Genomic DNA, 26,231 nt, shown 5'->3' on the forward strand with positions numbered 1-26,231 from the left:
AGATACTGGTGCTGTTTGGGTCATTCTATGTTTGTGAGCAGACATTTAGCATCATGAACATCAACAAAGCCCCTCACAGATCCAGCTTAACTGACGAACACCTCAGATCTATCCTGAGAATAGCCACAACAAAACTAACTCCAGACTTTGATGCATTAGCTAAAAAAGGAGACCAACAACACTGTTCCCACTGAAGTTGATGTTTTAAAGACCAAAAACCTTTCAACCCAGACTACATTGCCATCTACATCTACGTCCCGGGCATAATTTGGAAGTTGCACTAAAGAAAATGTTTAATTTACTGTTTACACATTTTGTTCTTTTCTATTTGTTTTAGTTTTAAATTATTTTATTATATTTAATTTGAAAGGCTTTTGTACCTTTCCTTTGTTAGGCAATTTTATTTTGCCTTTGCCATCTTCAATATAAGGTATGTTATTGTGCTATGATTCCTCCATTTTTTGAAGTTTCAAATTATAATAATTAGTGTTTACATTCTTCTTGTTAAAATGTTTGAAATGAATAAAACTATTGAAATAAAAAAAAAAAAGACCGTACCCTTTTATGTAATGATGTTTACTTTGAATTTATATTAGTTCACACAAACACTCCATCCATGCTTTTGTTCTGGCCCTCCGGTCCAGTTTAAGAACCCATTGTGGCCCTCAAGTCAAAAAGTTTGCCCACCCCTGCACTAACCCCAAACTAGAATCTTATAAATTAAGATGCTAACTGTAATTCCCAAAGGCAACTACTGAAAAAAAAAAAAAACACATCACAAAATATAGAGTTTATTAAAAACGACAACAGGTAATTAAAATGGTACACTAGAAAATATCTATTTAACACAAAAGAAGGCAATAATGAAGGCCATATCCAAGGGTCACATATTATATGATTCCATTTATATGAAAGGTTCTAGAGTAGCCAAATTAATAGAAACAGAAAATAAATTAGTGAATGACAGGACTTGAGGGAAGGGAGTAATTAGGAGTCATTACTAATAAGTACAGAGTTCTGTTTGGATGGTGAGGATGGTCGCATATCCTTGTAAATATTCAAAACTACTCAATTGTATACTCTAAAACGATAAATTTTATGGCATGTAATTTATTTCAACTTTTTTAAGACACAGGAAAAGCTGCTTTAGACCTCACCTAGATGATCTTCAAGGTTATGTCAGAGGAATGGCAGCAAGAGAGATCCCCTTGGCCTCTGCCCCTACAACTTCAACAAGTTCATCAACTGTAACTCAACAAAGGATTCCCTGCTCAACAAAGAAGCATCCTGAGAAATCCATGCACTGAAGGATCTAAAGGTGGGCAAAATATGAACAAACAGGGAAGGTGAAAAGGGAGGAGAGCTTAGACAGCCACAGGCACAGCCCATAGAGGGGAGAAAGACAGCCATAGCAGGCACATCTGTCTGCCAGGAGGAGTAGAGAATCTCGGTGAGCACTCGTTTAGGAGTGAGTGTTAAAAACTGCGCTCAGCCCAGTTGCCTGGGAAAGGACACAGTGCAGAAGTTTTGCACATTGTAGGGTGGTCCATGCTCCAAACAAACAAATGGAGCCACAGAACCCTACCACACCTTAGACTCTTAAAACTTACCTCTTGTTGTCCTTGTTGTCCAGTTGAGGAACACATTATCTGTAAACCTAGAACTATTGGTGCAGAATATCTATTTCCCTCTTTGATCACAAATTGGGGCACAAACCCAGAGGATCTATTTCCCTCTTGACCGCAAATTGGGGCACAAACCCAGAGGTCTGGGGTCACCATTACTGAGAAGGCAAAACAAACCCCACCCCCAAGCAGCGTGGATATACTGACCGCAGCCACAGAGGTCAGTTTCAGGATTTCACAAAGCTAAAAATCTTGTAATTCAGCACAACCTACTAGAAAATAGCAGAATGACCTATTTATAGAAAGCTGCTAGAGAGGGACTATAATACATAGATGCCTAGCCAGAGGAGACCAGCAAATATGATGAATAACCACTGTAGCAAGGCAGCTCAAAAGGAAAATGAAAAATCTCCAAAAAGTAAACCGAAACACAAGGATGTATGTGATACAAATGACAGAGAATTCAAGAATGCAGTCTGGAAATACTCAATAAGATGCAAGAAAATACAGACAGGCAATTTAATGCACTTAGAAAATAAATTAATGAACAAAATGAGTACTCTACCGAAGAGACTGAAAAGTGAAAAAAGAATCAAACAGAAATCCTGGAAATGAAGCATTCAATTAAGGAGAATATGAGTGAACTACTACTGAGCAAAGGAAACAGAGCCGACCAGATGGAAGAAGAATTAGTGATATCAAAGAAAGGAATCCACAAATGATGAGGAAGAACAAGGGAGAGACCTAAACATAAAAAGATAAAACAGCTCTATGAGAACTATCTAACTCCATCAGAAAAAGCAGTATTAGAATAATAGGCATACTGGTAGAAGAAGAGAGGGAGAAGGAAGAGGAAAATGTATTCAGACAGACAGTGAATGAGAACTTCCAAAACCTATGGAAAGAACTAGGTCCTTGAATCCAAGAAGCAAACAGAACAACTAGTTACCTTAATCCAAAGAGGCCCTCTCCAAGGCAAACTGTATTAAAACTGTGAAAAATTTAATGACAAAGTAAAAATTCTCAAAGCAGCCAGGGAAAAGAAGTGACCTACAAAGGAAAACCCATTAGGTTATCAAGGGACTTCTCAGCAGAAACTCTACAAGCCAGAAGAGAGTGGAACCAATATTCAAACAACTGAAAGAAATACCAGCCATGAATAATATATCCAGCAGTTATCCTTTAAATATGAATGAGAAATGAAGACTTTCCTAGACATACAGAAGCTAAAGGAATTTATCACCAGAAAACCTTCATTGCAAGAAATACTCAAAGCAGTTATTCTACCTGAAACAAAGAATATCCTACATAATAAAAGGCTAATATGCAAATTGTCCCCACAGGGGGAGTTTGACTGACTGGGAGTTAGACATGCGCTGACCACCAGGGGGCAGCGTGGAACATGGCGGGCGTCAGCGATATGGCGCTGGCAGTGGGTGGCAGTGGAGGTGCTGCCAACTCCGACAGGCCCTGATAAGAGCGAGACCGCAGCAGGATGGTGGAGAAGGCAAGCGGGTGGCACCAGGCCAAGCTGGGTGTGAGCGAGGGCCCCGTTGCTCCGGTGGTTGCCCCACAGGTCGGCCCTAATCACTGGCAAGGCCTAGGGACCCTACCCATGCACGAATTTAATGCACCAGGCCTCTAGTAACATTACATGAAAGACCATCAAAAGACATAGAGCATGACAGGGATAATTAGTGACAACAAAAGCATAAAAGGGGTGGGGGTAAAGGTCCGAACTGGCAGAGGATGGAGATCAAAGAAACTCAGAATATAAAAAAAAAAACTTACTGTATATATGCAAATTCCTTTATCATAAACCTAATAGTAATCACACACAACCCCAAAATTGAGCCCAGCCAGTGTAGATCACTGGTTAAGCATCGACCCATGAACAAGGAGATCACAGTTCACTTCTCAATCAGGGCACATGCCCAGGTACTGGGCTCAATCCCCAAAAGGGGATGAGCATGAGGCAGCTGGTCAATGATTCTCTTTCATCATTGATGTTTCTATCTCTCTCTCCCTCTCCTTTCCTTTCTCTGAAATCAATAAAAACATTTTTTAAAAATTGAGACACAGCTTAAAAAAAGAGGAAACACAGAAAAGATATGTGCAATACCACCAAGAAAAACCAACAAAAATAGAAACTCAAAGGAAAAGAACCAATGGAGAAACAGCTACCAGAAAATAAGGATAACATAGCTATAGCAAATCCTCATCTTCAATAATTACCCTAAATGTAAATGAACTGAATTCACCAATAAAGCGGCAGAGAGTAGCAGATTGGTTCAAAAAGCAAAACCCAGGCTCCGGAAGATGGCTGCTGACAGGAAGGCAGACTGCAAGACTGTGTGAATGAGAGAATGAAAGGAGAGTGTGTGGTCCCATGGGGAGTGTTTATTTGTGAGTTGAGGGACAGCTATACTCCAAGGGACTGTTGGGGATTGCCAGACGGGGTTCCCCTGACTGTGCGACCTCCACTGCTGCTGAAATCCCTCCCAGAGCAACTGGCTCTGACTCGCAGACAGCACCATCTTAAAGAAGAGAGTGGCTGTTATGGGAAGTCTACAATAACAACACCCAGGGAACAGCTGTGAACCCAGGAACACCAGACCCCAAGAAGCGCGAATACACAGACTCGGAGGAGCTCTGCACCTTCTCATGGAAAGGTCAGATTTCGCCTAGGAAAAGGTGAGGTCAGTGATCCAGGAAGGAGAGAGAAACGTGAACAATGGGAGCTAGAGGATCTGGGGAAGTCTGCGCCCCAAAAAATCCGCAGCCATCGGGGCTAGCATGATCCGTGAATGTGGAAGGGGATCCCCAGGGCTGCTAACAGAAGGGAACTCTAAAAAGCAACTCATAGCTGAACTGGATGCAAAAGGGCAGCCTAATAATTTTAAAAGTGTGTCGGCTGCTTAGAGCCAGGAGGAGAAAAGACTGCACAGAACTGCACGCAGCACCGGAGGGTAAAAGTAGCAAGTTCACGCACTTACTTTGGCTCTTTTTTTATTTTTATTTTTTATTTCTCTTTAAATCCTTACTTTTGATTACTAAGCCCAGAACATAGGATCACCCAATTGGGGACCCTCTAAGAGACTGCAGGGGAAAGATGTTTTGGTGGAACCTGGGGATAAGAGCGGGGAATAACAATCAGAGAACCAGCTCTGGGGCAGCCCATTCCCCCAAACCAGTATTAAGTGTGCAAGGGAAAACAAAATCTAAGCACTAGTTAGAGAGGACTTACAGACCTGGAGGTCAATCCAGAAACACTGCCACCAAGGGGTTGAATCACAAATTGACTCTTGTGTAAACACAAATAAAGGAGTATAATAAACAAAGAAGTACTCCCTGCTTGAAAATCAGGACTGTGGCTTACAACAATGAGGAACAGTCTTGCGCAGGGAACTTCAATACAGTCCCTACGAGGAAACAGGCGTACCAAACAGAACAGTAGAGGAAGTGAATGACATTCACTAATGCACATTTTAATTTTTTTTTCATTTTTTTACTGAAGAAACTATTTTTTTTTCTTTTTTCCTCACTTGATTTTACCTTTTTAATTATTACATTTTTATTTTTAATCAGTATTATTACTACTACTATTTTACCTTTTTTTTAAAGTGTCATTTTATTTTCTCTTTATTTTACTTTGGGATTAGTGTTCTACATTCTATTTTCATCTTTCCTTTAGCATTATTTTACTCTACCTCAACTTTACCTTCATGCCAATACTCTCTTCCTCACTTTTCCCCTTTTGTTGTCCTGTTTCTCTTACCCTATTCCTGCTTTAGATTTTCCCTATTCATTCTTTTTACCCCCTGTTAAAATTTCACCCTACTTATATATCTAATTTCCAATCCCCTGCTCCAAATCCATACACACCTCTCTCTTCTCTTTCTTCACTATTCAATTTTTTTTTCTCTGTCCTTTTATTGTTGTTTGCATGACTGTTGATTATATTGGTTTTTTTATGCTTGTTTGTGAGATTGTTTTGCTTTTGCTTTTTTGTTTTGTTTTTGTTTGTTTTTTGCTTCTGTTTTCCCTCACCTCACTTGATATTAGTTGTTGTTTGTAGTTTGCATTCATCTCTAGGTATTTGTTGCTTGCATTTGTTGGAATTAGTGGCTGAACTAATAGAGTTTTCTCCCCATATAAACAGTTTTTTCCCCTCTTCTTTTTTATTCTCTTTCTTTTCTCTCTTACCTTTTTTTCCTTTTCTCAATTTCATTTTTGCACTCCTTTTTTTTTTCTTCTTTCTTTCTTATCCCCTAATTCTCTTTTCTCTGGTGTCATCTTTATTTGGGGTTATTAATATCGTGAATACATTTCTGTTCAGTGGCTTGTGCATTGTGCCTTGTTGTGATGTATTTTGTGCCTTTAAATCAACGCAGGAGAGAAAAAACTACATAACCAGACACCCAGAGAAGAGAGATCATGGGGAGACAAAGAAAGAGCCTGCATATGAAAGAAAAGGAGGCATCACCAGAAGAGGAAGTAAACGAAATGGAGGCAAGCAACCTGTCAGAGAAAGAACTCAGAGAAATGGTCATAAGGTGGCTTAAAAGAATGGAAGACAAATTCAATAATATGTGTAAGAACCAAGAGGAAATGAAGAAGAACCAAGAAGAAATGAAAAATGACATCGCTGCCATAAAGAACTCAACAACAGTAGACTAGAAGAAGCAGAGGACGGAATCAGTGAGCTAGAAGACAAGGTAGGAAAAAAATACCCAAGCAGAGCAGCATCTAGAAAAAAAAAAATTAAAAAGCAGGAGGAGAGCCTAAGGGAACTTTGGGACAACAAGAAATAAAACAACATCTGCATCATAAGGGTGCCAGAAGGAGAGGAAACTGAGCAAGCAATAGAAAACCTGTCTGAAGAAATAATGACAGAAAACTTCCCTGATATAGAGAAGAAAAAACCCACACAAATCCAAGAAGCTCACAGAGTCCCAAACAAGGTGAACCCCAAAAGACCAATGCCAAGGCACATTATAATTAAATTGGCAAACACCAATGACAAAGTAAGAATCTTAAAAGCGGCAAGAGAGAGACAGAAAGTTACCTACAAAGGATCCCCCATCAGACTAGCGACTGATTTCTCAACAGAAACACATCAGGCCAGAAGGGAATGGAATGAAATATACAAAGTCATGCAAAGGAAGGGTCTGAATCCAAGAATACTGTACCCAGCAAGGCTATCAATCAAAATTGAGGGTGAAATCAGGAGCTTTACAGTCAAAAAAGGACTAAGGGAGTTTATTACCATCAAACCAGCAATGCAAGAAATGCTAAAGGGTCTGCTGTAAAAAAGAAGAAATAGGAAGCAAAGAAGGAACACAGGGGAAAAGAATGAAAATGGCGACCAACAACTACCTATCAATAAAAATTTTAAATGTAAATGCATTAAATGCCCCAATCAAAAGACATAGGGTAGCGGAGTGGATAAGAAAACATGACCTATATATCTGCTGTCTACAAGAAACCCACCTCAGAACAAAGGACTCATACAGACTGATGGTGAAGGGATGGAAAAAGGTCTTTCAGGTGAATGGAAATGAAAAAAAAGCTGGGGTAGCAATACTTACATCTGACAAATTATATCTCAAAGTGAAGAACATAAAAAGAGATAAGGAAGGCCACTTCATAATACTAAAGGGAGCAATCCAACAAGAAGAAATTATTCAGGTAAACATATATACACACCCAATACAGGAGCACCCTGCCAGAAGCCGCCCATTGTCCTCACTAATAGAGAGATGTGGACAGGGAACACGGAAGGCTGGTCAACCTTAAATGCTCTGAAAGGTCAGAGATAATCACACACTGTTTAGTTGAGACATTGGTAGCTGAAGCAGCCTCCACCTGTTAGTCTTATGTAAATTCTTGCTGATTGGCTATTATTGGAATTGCCTGCCTAAAGGCTATGGGTGTATCACATAATCTTAATAAAAGGGATTGCAAGGCCAGAGCAGGGTGTAGTCCTCCCACTAGAGGTGGGCTCCCGCCTGGCCCCCAATATTCCCAAATTAATACTTTTCTAGTCTCTTTCATTTGTGTGCGGCCTCCTTCAGAACCGGAACCCTGAACCTGAACCCTGAACCACCTGGGACATGAAAAGGGTTCCCACACTGGTGCCTGAATGCGGGGCACCTGGAGGAGATGATATTTTTCGCCTAGAGCGAAGGAGAAAAGGAAAAAATACACCAAGAAAAGGTGTGGGAAATTCACCACACGCAAAAGCCCAGGACCAGCTGCAGAAACCGGATCTGTAAGTAGGATGGGAACGTCTTTTTCAACCAGGCTAATGGGGAAGAATTAGGCTATAAAGTAAATTTTATTATAGAATTTTGGTTTGTATGCTTAAAGAATTAAAAGTTTCAGAAGGTATTCTTTTATAGTTTTTGTTTGATGTTATAGAACATAACCCTTGGTTTCCTGAAGAAGGTATGTTAGATCTTGAGTGTTTGGCAAAAAGTTGGTCAAAATTTGAAAAAAAGCTCAGCAGCTGGAAAAAACTTACCTCAAAAAACTGTTTCTCCATCGGTAACACAATATTGCATTTGCTAGAGCCTTTTAGAGAGGCTGAGGAGGAGCCTCCTCGCCTGGTTCCCTCCACTCCTCCTAGAGAGGAGCAGGAAGAAAAATTGGAGGAATGGCCTTTATGGCCCCCTCCACCTCCATGTCCTAATCCTGAAACATTTAATTCGCCACCAGTAGAATCATCTATACACAGCCATCAGAGAAGGAATGAAGGACATGTCGGTGGAAGAAAGGCTTGCTTTTCCTGTTATACAAGTAGCTGACCCACAGCTCCCAAATCAGGTAATAAGACACCATGAAAAAATTGATTTTAAAATGATAAAAGCTTTGCGAGAAAGTGTTGTTCTAAACGGCCCAACGGCTCCTTTTACAGGAGAAATTATGAATAATATTTCTGAAGCATTCTTAGCTCGTTATGATTGGTATTCTCTGGCTCGTGCAACTCTGGATGGAGGAGATTATTTACTATGGAAGGGAGAATATTTGGAGAAATGTCAAGAGCAAGCCCGTGCAAACTGAGGGCTGAATGCTCAAATAACTTATGAAATGCTGGCAGGACTGGGACAGTATATGGATGTACAAAATCAGCTACATTATGTGCAACAGGCATATGAGCAAATTGGACTTTGTGGAAGGAAAGCTTGATGGGCTTTACCAGCAAAAGGGGACCCTCAGGGAGTTTTTAGTAAACGTATGCAGGGACCTATAGAGTCATTTTCTGATTTTGTGGCTCGTCTCACTCGAGCAGTGAGATGACAGATTCATGAGACAGCAGGAGATATTTTAATTCAGCAATTAGCTTGTGAAAATGCCAATGCTGATTGTAAGAAATGCCTGACGCCTCTGAGAAGAAATCGTACCATTACACAGATGATTCCAGCGTGTCAGAATGTGGGATCAGGCACTTTTCAAGCAAATTTATTTGCTGCTGCAGTAACAGTGGGAAATAAGAGGTGTTTTAAGTGTGGAAAAGCAGGACATTTCCAAAAGGAATGTAGGCAACCGAGAAAGACACAAGGTAGTGCTCTAGGGAGAGGCATAAAGAGCCTCCAGATTCAATCTCTCGGTGTCCTAGATGTCAGAAAGGGAACCATTGGGCCAGTCTGTGTAGATCGAAATTTCATAGAAACGGGCAGCCTCTTCAGCCTTGGGCAAACTACGGCCCACGGGCCGGATTCGGCTGTTCTATCCGGTTCTCTTGCTCTCCCCTCCACTCCTTTACTTTGAATTTATATTAGTTCACACAAACACTCCATCCATGCTTTTGTTCCAGCCCTCCGGTCCAGTTTAAGAACCCATTGTGGCCCTCAAGTCAAAAAGTTTGCCCACCCCTGCTCTAGATCAAGATAGAGGGCATGGTCAATCACCGGGAAACGGCCAGAGGGGCGCCCCCCCAGCCCCGTCATCAATAGGGGAAATCTGCCCTGCAAGGCCCACAGTGGATTCCCTCATCCAAGCAACTCCAGAAAGTGCAAGCCTGGATCTTAACAGCACTATAGCGGTTACTTTGACCCCTGATATTGCTCAGCAAGCTATTCCTACAGGAATTTGGGGACCTGTGCCACCGGGAACTTTAGGATTAATCTTGGAGGAGTGGAAACACTCTGAAAGGACTAACTGTTCTGCCTGGAGTCATTGATTCAGATTATGAAGGAGAAATTAAAGTTATATTAGAATGTAATCATGTTATGCAAATTACTCCAGGACAAAGAATTGCTCAGATACTACTTCTACCTTATGTTCAGCAAGGTGAGGCTATAATTAGGAAAAGAGGAATGCAAGGATTTGGAAGCTCGGACATCTATTGGATACATGAAATTAGCAAAACCCGTCCTATGATTAATTTAAGAATAGAGGGAAAACAATTTAGGGGTCTAGTGGACACTGGAGCGGATGTCAGTGTTATCAGCAAAGAATTCTGGCCTCCAAGTTGGTCCACAGCAGAAGCAATGGGCTCAGCTAAGGGGGTAGGAGTTCCTGATGACACACAACGTAGTGCTGCAGTGTTAAGGTGGCAAGATGAGGAAGGACAGACAGGATGCTTTCAGCCCTACATCATCTCTGGAATTGCAGTCAACTTATGGGGCCGGGATGTTTTAGAAGGTTTACAGGCATGTATTATTACTGGCAAAGGACAGCAGTTAATGACTCAGATGGGATATCAGACTAGTCAAGGCTTGGGAAAAAATGATCAGGGAATTAAAGAGCCCATCCAAGCCAAAGGAAACCCAGGAAGATGAGGATTAGGATATCAACCTTTTTAGGAGTGGTCACTGCTCAGTCTCCTCACCCTCATGCTGATCCTATATAATGGAAAGATGATAGACCTGTATGGGTGGATCAGTGGCCATTAACCAAGGAGAAATTAAGTCATATTCATGAATTAATACAAGAACAAATAGAAGTTTCCAATAGTCCTTGGAATACACCTATATTTACAATCCATAAAAAGGTGACAGGAAAATGTCAATTGTTACATGATCTTAGAGCAGTTAATGCTACTATGCACACCATGGGAGCTTTACAACCTGGACTCCCAGTGCCTTCACAAATCCCTCTAGATTGGTCTCTCATAGTAGTAGATCTTAAGGATTGTTTTTTCACCATTCCCTTGGCACCTCAAGATAAACAAAGATTTGCATTTTCAGTGCCATCTATTAATAATATAGAACCCATGAAAAGATATCAATGGAAGGTTTTACCTCAAGGAATGGCCAATAGCCCTACTTTGTGTCAAAAATATGTGGCTCAAGCTGTTCAGCCTTTAAGAGACAAATACTCCCCATATTACATTATTCATTACATGGATGACTTGCTCTTAGCAAGCCCACGGAAAGAGCAGACTTTGGCCATGTTTTCCCAATTAGAAGAGGAGCTCCCTAAATGGGGCTTAAGAATTGCTCCAGAAAAGGTACAGAAAGAAATGCCTTTCCAATATCTGGGAACCATAATTGAAAACCAATGCATTAGGCCTCAGAAGGTGGAGATAAGAAAAGACTGTCTTAAAACTTTAAATGACTTTCAGAAATTATTAGGGGACATTAACTGATTAAGACCTTATCTGAAGATCTCTACAGGAGAAATGACAAATTTATTTAATTTACTTAGAGGTGACTCTAATCTTTCCTCTCCCCAAACATTAACAGATGAAGCTAGGAATGAGTTGCTGAGAGTTGAGCAGGCAATTTCCTCAACCCAAGTAGCACGGGTACAGCCCGAATTACCTTTATTGGGACAAATTAACCCTACTGCAAATAGTCCCACTGGAGTCATCTTTCAAAATAAAAACTCTCCTGCCATTATTGAATGGGTCCACCTAGGACATCAATCCTCTAAAACTGCGGTTACATATGTAGAACTATTGGCCCAGTTATTATTTCAAATTAGAAAACGCTGTAAACAGCTTAGAGGGGAAGAGCCCCAGTGTATCTACCTCCCCCTCACTGGGAAGCAATTAGAAATGTTATTTCAGACTGATATAAATTGGCAAATTGGGTTAAGTGGATATTCAGGGGAACTTAGCTGTCACCTATTAAAAGATAAATTACTACAATTTTTATATAATACCTCCATCATTATACCAAAAAATACTAGGCAGGAACCTATTCCTGGAGCTTTAACTGTTTTTACTGATGGATCATCTAATGGGAAAGCTGCCTATCATACAATAAATTCAGACCAAGTCATACTGACCAGTCATACTTCTATACAAAGAATTGAACTAGAAGCAATTAAGGCTGCATTGCAGGATTTCCAAGGGCCTCTTAATATCATCTGATTCCTTTTATGCTGCGAACTTAGTGAATAGAATTGAAACTGCCCAGTTTAAATGGCTTAGTGACCAAAGTTTATTTTTACTATTTAAACAAGTTCAGCAGATTGTACAACAGAGACAATATCCTTTTTATATCACTCACATCAGGGCTCATAGTGTCTTACCTAGTCCTTTAACAAAAGGAAATGCACAGGCTGATCAATTGGTTGCTTTATTAAAAGAAGCCTTAGAATCTCATCAGCTTTTACATCAGCCTGCCAAAATGCTGTCTAAACAATTCTCAATCACTCGACAACAGGCAAAACAGATTATTAAGGAATGTCCCATTTGCATGTTACATCTACCTCAAGGGCCTAACACAGGAGTCAACCCTAGAGGTTTGCAAAGAGACCATATCTGGCAAATGGATGTACTGCATTATACTTCCTTTGGACGCCTTGGGGCATTACATGTCTCTGTAGACACCTTTTCAAAAGTAATATGGGTTATTGCATCTACAGGAGAAACGGCAAAACAGGTTATTAATCATTGCCCAGCTGCTTTTGCCGTCATGGGAGTTCCAAAAATTATTAAAACTGATAATGAGCCTGCTTACACAAGCTGTCAATTCCAGGAATTTTGTAAAAGGTGGAAAATTCAGCACATTACAGGAATACCATATAATTCCCAAGGACAGGCCATTATTGAACAACAGCATCAGCAGCTAAACTCCCAACTTGAAAAACAAAAAGGGGGAATGATGGAGAAATCACCTGCGGGTAGGCTGCACCAAGCCTTAATGACTTTAAATTTTTTCACTTGTGATGCTGATGGAAGACACCTGTGGAGCTACATTAGTGTCAGAATAAAACAAAAGAAAATGGTCTAGTTAAATGGAAAGATCCCAAATCTGGTTTATGGAAGGGACCTGATCCATTAACCTTTGGCAGAGGGTATGCTTGTATATTCCCAGAGAATTTTTCCAAACCCGTGTGGATTCCTGCTAGAAATATTAAACTGCAACAGGGATTCAAGAGAGAAACTAGCCAGACTAATGAGGACCTTGCGCCTCTAGCCACACCATGCAGCTGCAGACAATCAACTACCCCAGCCACAGAGAGCAGCAACTCCAAGCAATCCACTGAAGATGAGGAGCAGGAGGAGGACAAGCCAGACAACAAACAGCCCGGAGACCACCTGGGGCATGGTAAAGAAGAAGGTACAGACTCCTGAGAACGTCTTTGTTGCCATGCTAGTAGTGATCAGCTGTACGGTAATATTACCTGGTGAAAATGGGGCAAATGTGAAAGTATTTTGGACTTATGTTCCTGACCCTTCATGGGTAAGAACCCTTACGTGGGCTGATCCCATGCCTAATGTAGTATCCAGGAGGAACATGGGTGGGGCAAAGAAGTAGGGGACTATTCACTATTTGCTCCTGGGAGAGGTGCAAAAAAATGTATCTAAGACCTTGTCTATACAAAAAGAAATTGACAGCCAGTTTGAAATTGAATTCTCATGGCCTAGAACAAAGAATATCCTTACATGATATTATTCTACAATGTCATTATAATTTTTGATATTTCACAACAGCATATTGTACAATTATCCCAAACAAACTTACAAACTAATTCTTTGCATGTTTGGCAGCATTTTTTTTAAAAAGGACATGAAAGGATTTAATCCCTTCCAGAAAGGAATTAAGGCACTGGGAAGGCACTTGAGCATTCTATATTGGCCTCTCTTGCCCTTTTTGCCAAGAGGGACCCTCTTCTCAAAATCCAATTGCCAACAGCTGTTGCCTGTGCTTTCTGTTCATGCTGAGCCTCGTGGTGACTGGTACCATGGATCTGTCTCTCACCCAATGGCATGAGCTGGGCCCTCTCTGGAGAAGAAACCTGGGTTCCCCAAGATATGTGATCAATGCCGGGGCCCCGCCAGAAGGCAAGGGGATCCCAAGGCAGGTGCTGGGCGTGGAGGCCACGGGGGCATAGGCTACCAAGGAGACAGAACTGAACTTCACATCACCCTGCTTGGCCCCGGAGGATGGCTGGTTAGCCAGAGACGGGTAAGATTCCTCAGGGAAGGAACAACCTAAGACAGGCACAGTCGCAGAGGGGCCACCAGGAGAGAACTTGGGGATCAACAGAGGTGGGGCACAGACCCTCAACCCCCCAACCTTGCAGGGGCCTGAACCCTCACCCCATCTGAGGGAGGTCTCCTGCCCCCATGGCTGCTTTGCTTCCCATGCCCAGCTCAGATTGGGACACATGTGACACAGTGACTTGGCCCAGCTCAGATTGGGATCCAGGTAACAGACAGAGACTTGGCTGACAGCAGCTGCCCTATATCTAAATCCAGCCTAGCACCAGGAATGCTCAGGGCCTACTCAAGAATGCAAATAATCCATTCCACTAATATTTACAGGGTAAAATAAGATTGTTGTTAGAGTATTAAATTTGACAGTAAAATAGTAGTCAAGTTTTCAGATTAATTTAAATTGGCTAAATGAAATAAGTGAATACTCAAGAAAATTTAATTGTACTGGACAAAAAGTTGTTCCTAAAGTATTAACTAATATTTCTATTGGTAGTTCATCTCATGGTAAAATTGCTTAACATGCAAAGAACCTAAAGCAGTCATATTTTTGTGCAAAAAATTAAAATTTAAAATTATCAAGACTGCATTATAAAAATTTCCAAAAGCCTCCATTAATCAAAAAAAGGGGGGATAGTGGAGTAATATCATGTAAGGAAAAATATCCTGTAAGTAAATTACATCTAGAAAATTTTTACTTTTAAAAATTAGTTTTCATTTGTAATGCTAACAGCAAAACACCAATGAAAAAGATACATGGTGTCAAAATAGGCCAAAGGAAAATTGTTTGGGCAAAAATAAAAAGGATCCCAAGTAAAATTTATAGAAAAGATTCCTTTGTTAACTTTTGGTCGAGAATATGTTTGTATATTTTCAGAAAACAACTCCAAGACCATGTGGATTCCTGCAACAGAGAGGAATTGACAGGTCTGCTCCAACCACGAAGACAAGAGGAGAAACAGTCCAAAGATGGAAGATGCTGACGACGCCTTGCCATGCTAGCAGTCAGCAGCTGTGCGTCGCTGCAGGTTGCCCAGGACCAAACCAGAGAGGGTCGGACCTGCATTGCCACCATCCAGATATCATTGCTGACATGTACACATAAGGAACTGTTTCACATTGAAACTTGGACTCAGAACTGTTTGACACTGAAACTGGGACTCAGAACTCTTGGACATTGAAACTGGGACTCGGAACTGTTGGACATTGAAATTGGGACTCAAACATTTTTGTTCTTATGTGTTTATTTCTGGTCTGCAGATGCAAGATTTTTTTTTAAGGAAAGAAATGGGGGAGATGCCGGTGAAGTAATTTCATTCTCCTAATACCTATCACTTTAGCATACCAGAGATTGTGTTCATTTATAGAAAATACTTGGGTAAAAATTGTTTAATATTTTAACCTTGCTGTTTTGGGTTCTGTACTCATTTAAAAGTTATTTTGATTTTCTGAACTTATGATTGAAAACTCCATTGATGGTGGTTTGAATATCCCATTGATTGTGATCTCACTGGTCATCGAAGCACATTCCTCTGGGACCCAGGACAGATAGTGATCCTAAATTGTCTCAGTAGCTACAGATAACTGAGTTTCGGTTGACTCAGTGGTCCCGGAATCTGGACAGCACAACTATTCTAAATTGTAAAGGTGGTCCCAGATAATGCATTTCTGTTGATTCAGTGATTTGTAGATACTTTAGATAACTAAGTTGCTCAAATTCTGCTTCTGTAAAAAATGCTTTTTCGTGAAACAGGTTCCCCATTCCAGACCCAAAGATGTAATCGATACTTTTGTGATATTCTGCCAATATAAGCCTGATGTGGTAAGCTGTTCGGGGCTGGGAGGTCTGGAGCGCTTTTGCTCCCTTGTATGCTGCCAGCTTTTAATAAATGACTCCATAATTCGACCTTTTTTTTGAGGCGTCCTTTGTAAGATGGGGGTTACACTACAACACCGGAAACCGATCATTGTCCCACTAATAGAGAGATGTGGAAAGGGAATCCGGAAAGCTGGTCAACCTTAACTGCTCTGAAAGGTTGGAGCTAATCACTCATTGTTTAGTTGAGATATTGGTAGTTGAAGCAGCCTCCACCTGTTATTCTTATGTAAATTCGTGCTGATTGGCTATTATTGGAATTTCCTGCCTAAAGGACATGGGTGTATCCCATAACCTAAATAAAAGGGATAGCAAAGCCAGAGCAGGTGGTAGTCCTCCCCCTAGAGATGGACTCCCACCTGGCCCCTAATATTCCCAAATTAATGCTTTTCATTTGTGTGCAGCCTTCTCCAGAACCCAAACCCTGAACCTGGAACCCTGAACCACGTGGGACGTGAAAAGGATTCCCACACAGTGGGGCTTGACGGGGGACCTGAAGCTGCGCTCCTCACCTGGCGGGGCTTGACAAGGGTGGGACCGGCCGGGTCTGGATCTAGCCCAATTGGGGAGGCCAGCCAGGTCTGAGTCTCGCACAATTTAGAGGCACATGTGGGTGGGCGGGGACTTGACTCTGGGTCCCATGGTGTACCCCAGACTCTGACAGGAGGAAGATTTTCATATACAGTTTACTAATTTTCTTTCATCTTTGACACTTCTATTATAGAGAAAGGGCAAATAGCAATATTAAAATACTGCTTCTAATTAATCCCCTTTTAATGTGCACAAATTTCATGTACCGGGCCACTAGTATATATAAATATATATATACACACACACACACACATACACACACACACAAACACACACACGCATATGCATAAGCCATGGACACAGACAATAGGGTGGTGAAGGCCTAGGGCAGGGGGTTGAGGTGGGTTAGAAGGGGTCCAAGAGGGAAAAGAGGGGACATATGTAATACTTTCAACAATAAAGATTTTAAAATTTATAAAATATACTAGAGGCCTAGTGCACGAAATTAGTGCACAGAGGGGGTTCCCTCAGCCCCGCCTGCACCCTCTGCAATTCCGGACCCCTACACCTTTTCCTTATCTAACTAACCTCTTCACATTTTAAAAAAATTAACTGAAATATCACCTACTCTAGGAAATCCTCTTTGAACAAATGTCTTTACAATCTGTATTAAGTATTTTCATAGTATATCATTCTTTTTCTTTAACAGCTACTTAGAGTAGATGCAATGTGGTTTTCATTCTTGCATCTGAATTTTTTCTTCTTGCTCTTGTAATAGCAAAGCTTATCCAATTTACATTTGCCCTTCAAGGGCTTATATTTGGTTCAGTTTCTAGTTGGCTCCCTGCTTTTTTTTTTTTAAGCAATAAATTTGGGTTGTGATAGTAAGCCTCACTTGTAATCAAGCCTGTAGGTCTCCTAATACCTATCACTTTAGCATACCAGAGATTGTGTTCATTTATAGAAAATAACAATAAATGTCACCTGATCATTTGATCTTCTAGTAATATTTTATAGCAAGATGTATTATTCTAGTAATTTAACTATTACAAAACTGAGGCGTACAGAAATAAATCACGTTGAACAATAAAGAATGATTCAAATATCAAAGCATAGTACACTTAGGGCCTCCCTTGTCCTGTGCCTCAGATATCATAACATAGTACACAGTTCACATGGAACTCAGCTTCCTTTAAAATAGGAAGGGATGCCATACTCATGAAGCAGCTACTTCCACACATATTTTATTTAATTCACAGCACATATTCTTTGTACTAATTATTGGAAAATCATCCTAGCAATTGCCTCTGTTCCTCTGTATTGTTGCCTTACACTTTGATGTTATTACTGTGCTTTTATCATCCACTCGCTCTAATAAGATGGTGAATTTTTTAAGGACAGAGATCATGACTTGAGCTTGTGTTTCTCTGTCATCGTGCCTAGATAAATACTCAAATGCCATCCAGTCCAAATGACTGTGATGAGAGAGGCCCACTGTTGCTGGAGACCTCTGATCTTTATTTAAGGGGCCTCACTTGTTCTGCGCCTTTACAGAGGGGTGAGTAGGGGCTGAGAGAATTTGAGGAAACCCAGACAGAATTCTCCTACTAAAAGATTTTGCTAAGCTGGCACCAGGACCGCCGGACATTAAACCACGACACACAGCAATAACAAAGGCACTGGTCTCCTACTGCTAATGCGTGGGGATCAAACCCCAGCCTGCAGGAACTCACCCCCGCAGTCAGGACCAGGCCGGTGGGTCTAACTCTGGGCTGGTGCTCCTAACTCTGGGGAGAGGGAGACTTCCCGTGGCTGCAGGCTAGAGGCCCCAGACTCCGCACCACGTGCCCAAACAGGTCCCTAGCGCAGGTTGGTCAGTAGAGCAGCTTCTTGGCCTGGGATTGTGGGGCAGCTCGGCCTGGCCTGTTCGCCCGTGATCGCGGGGCGGCTGGGCCTGGCCTGTTCGTCCCATGATCAAGGGGCGGCTCAGCCTGGCCTGTTCGCCTCGTGATCGCGGGGCGGCTCAGCCTGGCCTGTTCGCCCCATGATCGTGGGGCAGCTGGGCCTGGCCTGTTCGTCCCGTGATCGAGGGGCGGCTCGGCCTGGCCTGTTCATCCCTTGATTGCGGGGCTGCTAGGCCTAGTCTGTTCTCTCCGGGATTGCAGGGCAGCTCGGCCTGGGCTCACTGCTTTTCACCAGCTGCAGCTCGCCAGTCTCCTATGGGCTGGGAGGAGCCAACCAGTCGAGCCCACAGCATGTGGCAGTGGCTGTGAAGGTCACCACGGCAATCCAGCACTGACTTCCAGTTGGTCAGCCTTTGGTCGTGATCGGTCGTTACAAGTTACAACCCTGGGCTTTTGTTATTAGGATAACATAAATATTTTTTAATCATAAAGTGATCACTATAATAGGCATCTAATTTTATTTATAGGTAACTTGGTTGTGATTTACAAACAAATGTTCATAGAGTAAAGTGTGGAAGGCACAATAAAAGGAGTAAGTTTTGGTTCTGGACCTTAGACTTTAGGGATATTTACTGCTTTTTCTTTTAGCTATTTTTAAATTTCTTTTTTACTTTTCCCAACACTATTTATCCCCTTATACCCTCTTCCATCTCCACCCACTTCCCTCTCCCCCACTGTTGTCCCTATCCATGAGTTCCTTTTTTTACTCTATCCCTTTATGCCCTCTTTCTCCCCCGCCCCTCCGAAGTCTTTTAGCCATTTCACTTAATGAACATGCATTACTTATAAAATAAATACACATTTTAAAAAATAATCAGCCCATATTTTTATTAGCTTACCAGTATCACAGAAATTATTCTAAGATCAACAAATAGTGATTGTTCTAAGATCAATAACAACCATAATCTAATATTTTACAATAGCTTAAAGTAATTTATAAAATAATACGAGTATTGGGAAAAAATAGCACAAATCAGAAATAGGAAAGCTCAGGGATGGATCTGAGAGATAGAGAATCATCTAGCTGGATGTGAAATAACAAGCTGATAGATTTCAGGAAAAAAGTTAGAAAAGAAAAAGTGCAAAGAACACAAAAGTGTATAGTCCTTGTTAAAAACATGGCTAGGGAAATAAATGATGAAAAACAGAAAAGTGAAAAAATATGATAAAAAGGATTCCAGAAGAATCAATAGGCATATATATGGCAAGTGTATATACAGAGAATCTAACATAGAGTGGGATGGAGCCCCTTGAAGAAAAACAAGCTTTGGAAAAAGTAAACATTTAAAACTATAACTAAAGAAAATTTTCTGAAATAGAAAAAAATGACCTTATGAAACACTCAGCACTAAGATATAGCTTAATAAAACCATTGGACTTTCAAGATAAGGAAAAATACATTTTAGTTATCCAGACAAAAAGAAATTCCAGTTCACTTATATAGAAAAGAAGATCCTATTGGCAGAATTCTTACCAGCAACATTTTATGCAATATCAAAGATATCATGGAGAGCAAATACGGGTCAAGGATTTTTTATATTCAGTGAAACATTGTAAGTATAAACATCACAATTATGAGTATAGAAAAACTTTGTTCCTTCCTAAGGAATCTCCAAGACAACATATTTCAACACATTTCCAATCACAGAATGATTTTATAAGTTCTAATATAAAGAAAATATGGGAGAATGAAAGACAGACAAATCCAGATCACGGGATTCTTTCCCAAGGAATCTCCTGCAGAGCATGCTTCAAACAATGATTTGAGAAACTTTGACATAAGAAAAATATGGGGAGAAACTAAGATGGCGGCATAGGTAAACACCTGAACTTGCACTTGCTGCCTCGCAAAACCACTTCAAAACTACAATTAAAGACAAAACAAATATCATCCAGAACTACGGGAAGGCTGGCTGAGTGGGAATTATACAACTAGAAGGAAAGAGAAAAGCACACTGAGACTTGGAAGAGGTGTGGAGGTGCAGAAGTGAAGTGGGAGGTACAGAGGCGAGCGCAAAAGGGGCTAACAGCTGGGTATGTTGTTGTCTTTTTCAACTGGGTGGGAGACACAAGCTCCTGACTGCTCTGAACTCCAGTTCAGGGGAGACTCCGGGGACCCAGACTCTTAACAGGAGAAACTGGACTGTCTGGCATTGGGCAGAAACACAAGGGGGCTTTCTCTCAGAGGTGCTTGCAGCGATCATTGTTCCTGCACGGTGACGCGGGACACAGAGACCCAGGGGCCTCTTCGGGGCAAGGCTGATGGTCAGCCATTGCTGTTTGCTCTGCCCAGGCGATTGCCTGAGACCCCACCCCACCCAATTTACAACCCCACCCAAGCCGTGCACAGAGGCTTTTGCATATGAATGGCCTGGCCCTTTGCAATCTAAAACCTAACAAACTGCAGCTGGGTCAGAGAGCCCCAGAGCCTCCAAGAAGGCCCAAGGCTCCACAGCAGCTTGCATTACTTCACAGCTGGGCCTCATCTGGGCACCTCCAAACCACAAACAAAAAGGAGGAATCTGCAGATCTCTCTGTAGCTCCTGCTGGGTGGCCTCAGGCAGTGGCTGACTTTGCACCTCCTTGGAGATCCAAGAGCCAGTGTACCCAGTGGTCAGAGTGACACCATCCAGATTACAACTCTTCACATCCATAAGAGACACACTCAGGGGGCAGACTCAGTGAGCGCCAAAGTCCCACTGAAGCAAGTCTTTTCCCATAAGGGTGTCTCCTGCACAGAAGTTCTCCCAGTGTAGACACAGCTGATCCTCACAGCCAATTGGCCTGGAGGTCAATTCCTCCCAGGGAACCAACAACAATCAAGGCTTAACTACAAGACTGTGCACACAGCCCACAAAGGGGTGCACCGAGAGTGTCCACCTCAGGTTATTAGGGAGGCTGAGCCACTGGACCCTATAGGACACCTAGCACACGAAGCCACTCTATCAACACAGGGAAGCAGCCAAAATGCGGAGACAGAGAAACAGGTCACAAATGAAAGAAATGGAGGAAAGCAAACAACTGGATATAGAGTTCAAAACCACGGTTATAAGGTTACTCAAGAATCTTCTAGAAACCTCTGAGAAATTTAGTGAGACCTTCAAGGATATGAAAAAGGACCAACTAGAAATTAAGCATACACTGACTGAAATAAAGAATAATATACAGAGATCCAACAGCAGACTAGAGGATCCCAAGAATCAAATCACAGATTTGAAATACAAAGAAGCAAAAAACACCCAACCGGAAATGCAAAAAGAAAAGAGAATCCAAAAATATGAAGATAGTGTAAGGAGCCTCTGGGACAACTTCAAGCATACCAATATCCGAATTATGGGGGTGCCTGAAGAAGAGAGAGAGCAAGATATTGAAAACCTATTTGAAGAAATAATGACAGAAAACTTCCCCTACCTGGTGAAAGAAATACACTTACAAGTCCAGGAAGCACAGAGAACCCCAAACAAGTGGAATCCAAAGAGGAGCACACCAAGACACATCATAATTAAAATGCCAAGGGCAAAAGACAAAGAGAGAATCTTAAAAGCAGCAAGAGAAAAACAGTTAGTTACCTACAAGGGAGTACCCATACAACTGTCAGCTGATTTCTCAACAGAAACTATGCAGGCCAGAAGGGAGTGGCAAGAAATATTCAAAGTGATGAATAGCAAGAACCTACAACCAAGATTACTCTACCCAGCAAAGCTATCATTTAGAATTGAAGGTCAGATAAAGAGCTTCACAGATAAGAAAAAGCTAAAGGAGTTCATCACCGCCAAACCAGTATTATATGAAATGCTGAAGGGTATTCTTAAAGAAGAGGAAGAAGAAAAAGGTAAAGATAAAAATTATGAACAATAAAGTGACAACAAATACATATCTATCAACAAGTGCATCTAAAAATCAAGTGAATAAAAAATCTGATGAACAGAATAAACTGGTGAATATAATAGAATCGGGCATAGAAAGGGAGTGGACTGACAATTTTCGGGGGGAAAGGGGTGTGGGGGTGCGGGAACAGACTGGACAAAAATCATATATCTATGGATGAGGACATTGGGGGAGAGGGTTAAGGGCAGAGGGTGGGGTGGGAACCGGGTGGAAGGGAGCTATGGGGGGAAAAAAGAGGAACAACTGTAATAATCTGAACAATAAAGATTTATTAAAAAGGAAAAAAAAAGAAAAATATGGGAGAACAGAAAAACTGACAAATCTAGAACTTTCCATAGAACAGATATAGTTTCTTCAACAAATCAATGACATGAAATAAAAGGGGGTTTAGGGAGAGGGATGAATTACGAGATATAACAACCATATGCAATATATGAATTTTGTTTTGATTCTGATTTGAAAAATGAACTATAAAAATTCATTTTTAAACAATCAAGAAAACTGATTATGGAATAGAATGAGAAATTATTATTAATTTTGTTATGGGTGTAAAGTGATAGGATTTTTAGTATAAAAGGACAGATAAAAAGAAAAAAAGGATGAAACAAATGTGCAAAAAGCTTGTTAACTACTGAATCTGAATCATAGGTATATGCAGTTTATTGTATTATTTTACTTTTATGCATGTTTAAAATTTTTCATAATCAACTAAAAAATAAAACTAGAATTATATTATCCAGGTACTACAGAGACAGTATAGACAACCATAACAAAGACAACTACTTATCAGAGAAATCATATATTCTCTATCTCTATCTGTACATGCCTATCTATGTATCTCTCCTTCTCTCTCTCTCTCTCTCTCACACACACACACACACACACACACACACACACACACACAATGACGAGAACAGAGATAAAGACAGACACGGGAAGAAAAATTGATAGACCAAGAGTCTTAAGAAAAAAATACCTAAAAATAGACAATTCCCCTATCTAGTAAGAGTTATCTTCCTAAATTAAAAATATTAAAATGTAGCCCAACCGGTGTTGCTCAGTGGTTGAGCAGCGACCCATGAGGTCACAAATGGATTCCTAATCAGTCAAGGCACATGCCCAAGTTGCAGACTCATTCCCCAGAAGCCCAGAACAGGCATGCAGGAGGCAGCCAATCAATGATTCTCTCTCATCACTGATGTTTCTATCCTTCTTTCCCTCTCCCTTACATTCTCTAAAATTAATAAAACCATATATTGTTTTTTAAATTAAAGTGTAGAAATGTGCTGAGGGGCAGAAGAAGAGAAAGCAATGGACTGACTTGGAAGTCATTTTTACAGTTTTTGTGCCTTTTGGGCAAATCATGTAACCCTCCTGAGCTTCAGTTCTTCAGTTACAGAAAGGAGATAATAGATGCCCTATATACTTCAGAGTCAATATAGCCATCAAATGAGTCCATACAGAAAAACATGCTTTGTATATTACAACTATGATATAAATGTAAAGGAATATTAGTCATTAGGTATTTAACTCTTGACCATATATATTTCAATTACTTAAAGTAAAAACAAAATTAGCCCTAGCTGGTTTGGCTCAGTGGATAGAGCGTGGGTCTGTGGACTGAAGGGTCCTCAGTTCGATTCTGGTCAAGGGCACATGCTGGGGTTGTGGGCTAGATCCCCAGTAGGGGGCAGTCTCTCTCTCCCTCTCCCTTCCTCTCTGAAATCAATAAAACTATATAGTAAAAAAAATAATTAAATGCACATATCACCATCTAATTTTTATTTTCTAGGTTAATACCATAAATACATCACATTTTAACTTAACGTCTAAGGTTATACTCACTACTCCGGTGTAATAACGTAGTCCAACTACATGGCTTCTCAAAGTTCCAAATAAAACTGAATCTAACTCTTCATCACTAGTTAGGAAGTCATCTGGAGGGATAATGTCTTGGAATTCAAAACGGGGAAAGAAAGTTGGATATGAGAGGCGTGTAAAATTTCCATGGACTCCGCCATACTGGACAGTCTGCAAGTACTTCCAAACAGGATCTCTATTAAAAAAAAAAAAGGCAGAGAAAAAAAATTTAAATCAAGTATTTCTCAAAGACCATACCATATTCATAAGCCAATTGTTTTCTCACACTTTATTTCAACAAATTAATTCTTATGTGGGAATTTCTGTATAAGATTAAGAAAGTGTTACTCTAGTCTAGCCCTAACCGGTTTGGCTCAGTGGATAGAGCGTTGGCCTGCAGATTCAAGGGTCCCAGGTTTGATTCTGGTCAAGGGCATGTACCTTGGTTGTGGGCACATCCCCAGTAGGGGGTGTGCAGGAGGCAGCTGATTGATGTTTCTCTCTCATAGATGTTTCTAACTCTCTCTCCCTCTCCCTTCCTCTCTGTAAAAAATCAATAAAATACGTTAAAAATAAAAAGAGTTACTCTACTTAAAGCAGGATTTGAGTCAGTTGGGGAGGAACCCTACCTATTCAGTAATGCCTCTTCTAACCAGATATTCAAAATGAAAAACCCAATAAGGGTTCACAAATCTTTTTCCTAGTGATTATCTATTTAAATTGAAATGTATGTGATGTCTGTAACTTTATATGCCAAAATTTCAATGGAGATTGAGCTAAAAGAGACTTGCAAATATAGAACTATTATTATGTGTGAAGCAGTTTATATAATTACAGATAACACATTCAGCATCCATTACTTTAATTCCTTCCTTATCTTATTCAGGTATTCAAACCATGCCACCATCAGAGGCTGACTGACCTAAAAGCCTCCCACTCCCGTTGGTTTAAGGGTAACTTTAATCCCATTATAAATAACTGTTTCAGGACCGCGCATGTAAACCAATTTGGATACTGAAAAGTAAGGGGGAAGTCAGCTGGGGGGCTTCCAGGATGTTTCCACTCTCCTAAGACCAGACGGAAGGTACTTCCCCTGCGTTTTCCTTGCAGGTCATGCAAACCTCTTTTGGCTCCTCTGCAAATATGTATTTGCTCGTCAGTGTATGCACATAAACTGTGAGCTACTTAGGGTCAAGGGCTGTCCTACTAGGCCCTTTATTCCGAGCACAATGCCTAATGCACAGTGGGTTTCTCATGGGTGTTTTGCTGAATAAAGCACAGTAGAGATCCCCGCTAAGGATTGGAGCTTTGAGCCCCAGAACCCTCCCACTCCCCACAGCCCTTGACAGAGATTTATCCAAGGCCCTGGCACCAGACTCGCCTGAGGAGCCTCCCCTCACCAACCAAAATTATGCGTTTACTTCTACCGAAGATATATGAGCCACCAGCAAAACGAACACATGCGCCCAAATCGCACGGGAACCGCGAAAGGAACGCGGGGAAGGTCAGGTTCATTTGGGGACACCACCAGGCCGTTACCCCCCTGCGTCCCACTCCCTCCATCCCTTCACCTCTTGAACATCCAGGACATGGCGCAGGGTGGGTGACGAAGGTGACGCTTGGGTGCCCGGGGTCGTTCTAGAGCCGCCTGGATACACCTCCTTGCAGGGCCTGCAGCCGAGAAGTGGGCAACACTTTACCAGCGCCAGAGGAAGGGCGCACTACCGTAAGCCAAGATGCCGTGAGTCTAATCAGACGTGGAAGCCGTCTCCTTCCAACAACAATCTGGGAAACCGCCGAGGCTTTGTAACTGGCACTGGGAACACTCAATCACGAGGAGGGGCCTAGGAAGGTGAACCAATCAGAGTACTGAAGGGAGGGCAACTACGCCCAGCTCATCGATTCAAAGATCGCGGGCGGGGTCCGGGCTGCAGGGGAGGTTCATCCGGGTTCTTCCCCACCCGAGGCGGGTGCGCGGGAAAATCCAGCAATCCCACCTGTCCAGTGCGGTGCCCCCGGTTTGTTTGACTCCCTGCCTGAAACAGAGGGAAACGACGCTCCTTTTCGCTGTGTTCCCCAAGTCCTAAGCC

At 41.5% G+C, this 26,231-nt stretch overlaps 1 protein-coding gene across 19 annotated transcripts in view; it reads right to left on the bottom strand.

The window, feature by feature from the left end:
* HLTF (helicase like transcription factor) overlaps positions 1 to 25,978 on the bottom strand; it is a 158,353-nt gene extending 132,375 nt beyond the window's left edge. For 10 of the 19 annotated variants that reach the window (XM_080657657.1, XM_080657654.1, XM_080657645.1 and 7 more), the window contains exons 1-2: positions 25,713 to 25,942; positions 24,127 to 24,337 (exon numbers count right to left, since the gene is read on the bottom strand). In XM_080657657.1, the coding sequence (XP_080513783.1) occupies positions 24,127 to 24,337; positions 25,713 to 25,732 (231 nt within the window). In that variant the 5' untranslated portion in view covers positions 25,733 to 25,942. Of the gene's footprint in view, positions 1 to 24,126; positions 24,338 to 25,712 lie in introns of all 19 variants that reach the window. The other 9 variants (XM_080657653.1, XM_080657651.1, XM_080657652.1 and 6 more) reach the window with 2 other exon arrangements.
* Between the last annotated feature and the right edge of the window lie 253 nt (positions 25,979 to 26,231).

This window comes from Plecotus auritus (assembly GCF_963455305.1).
Source record: "Plecotus auritus genome assembly, chromosome: 2".
Classification (NCBI taxonomy): Eukaryota; Metazoa; Chordata; class Mammalia; order Chiroptera; family Vespertilionidae; genus Plecotus; species Plecotus auritus.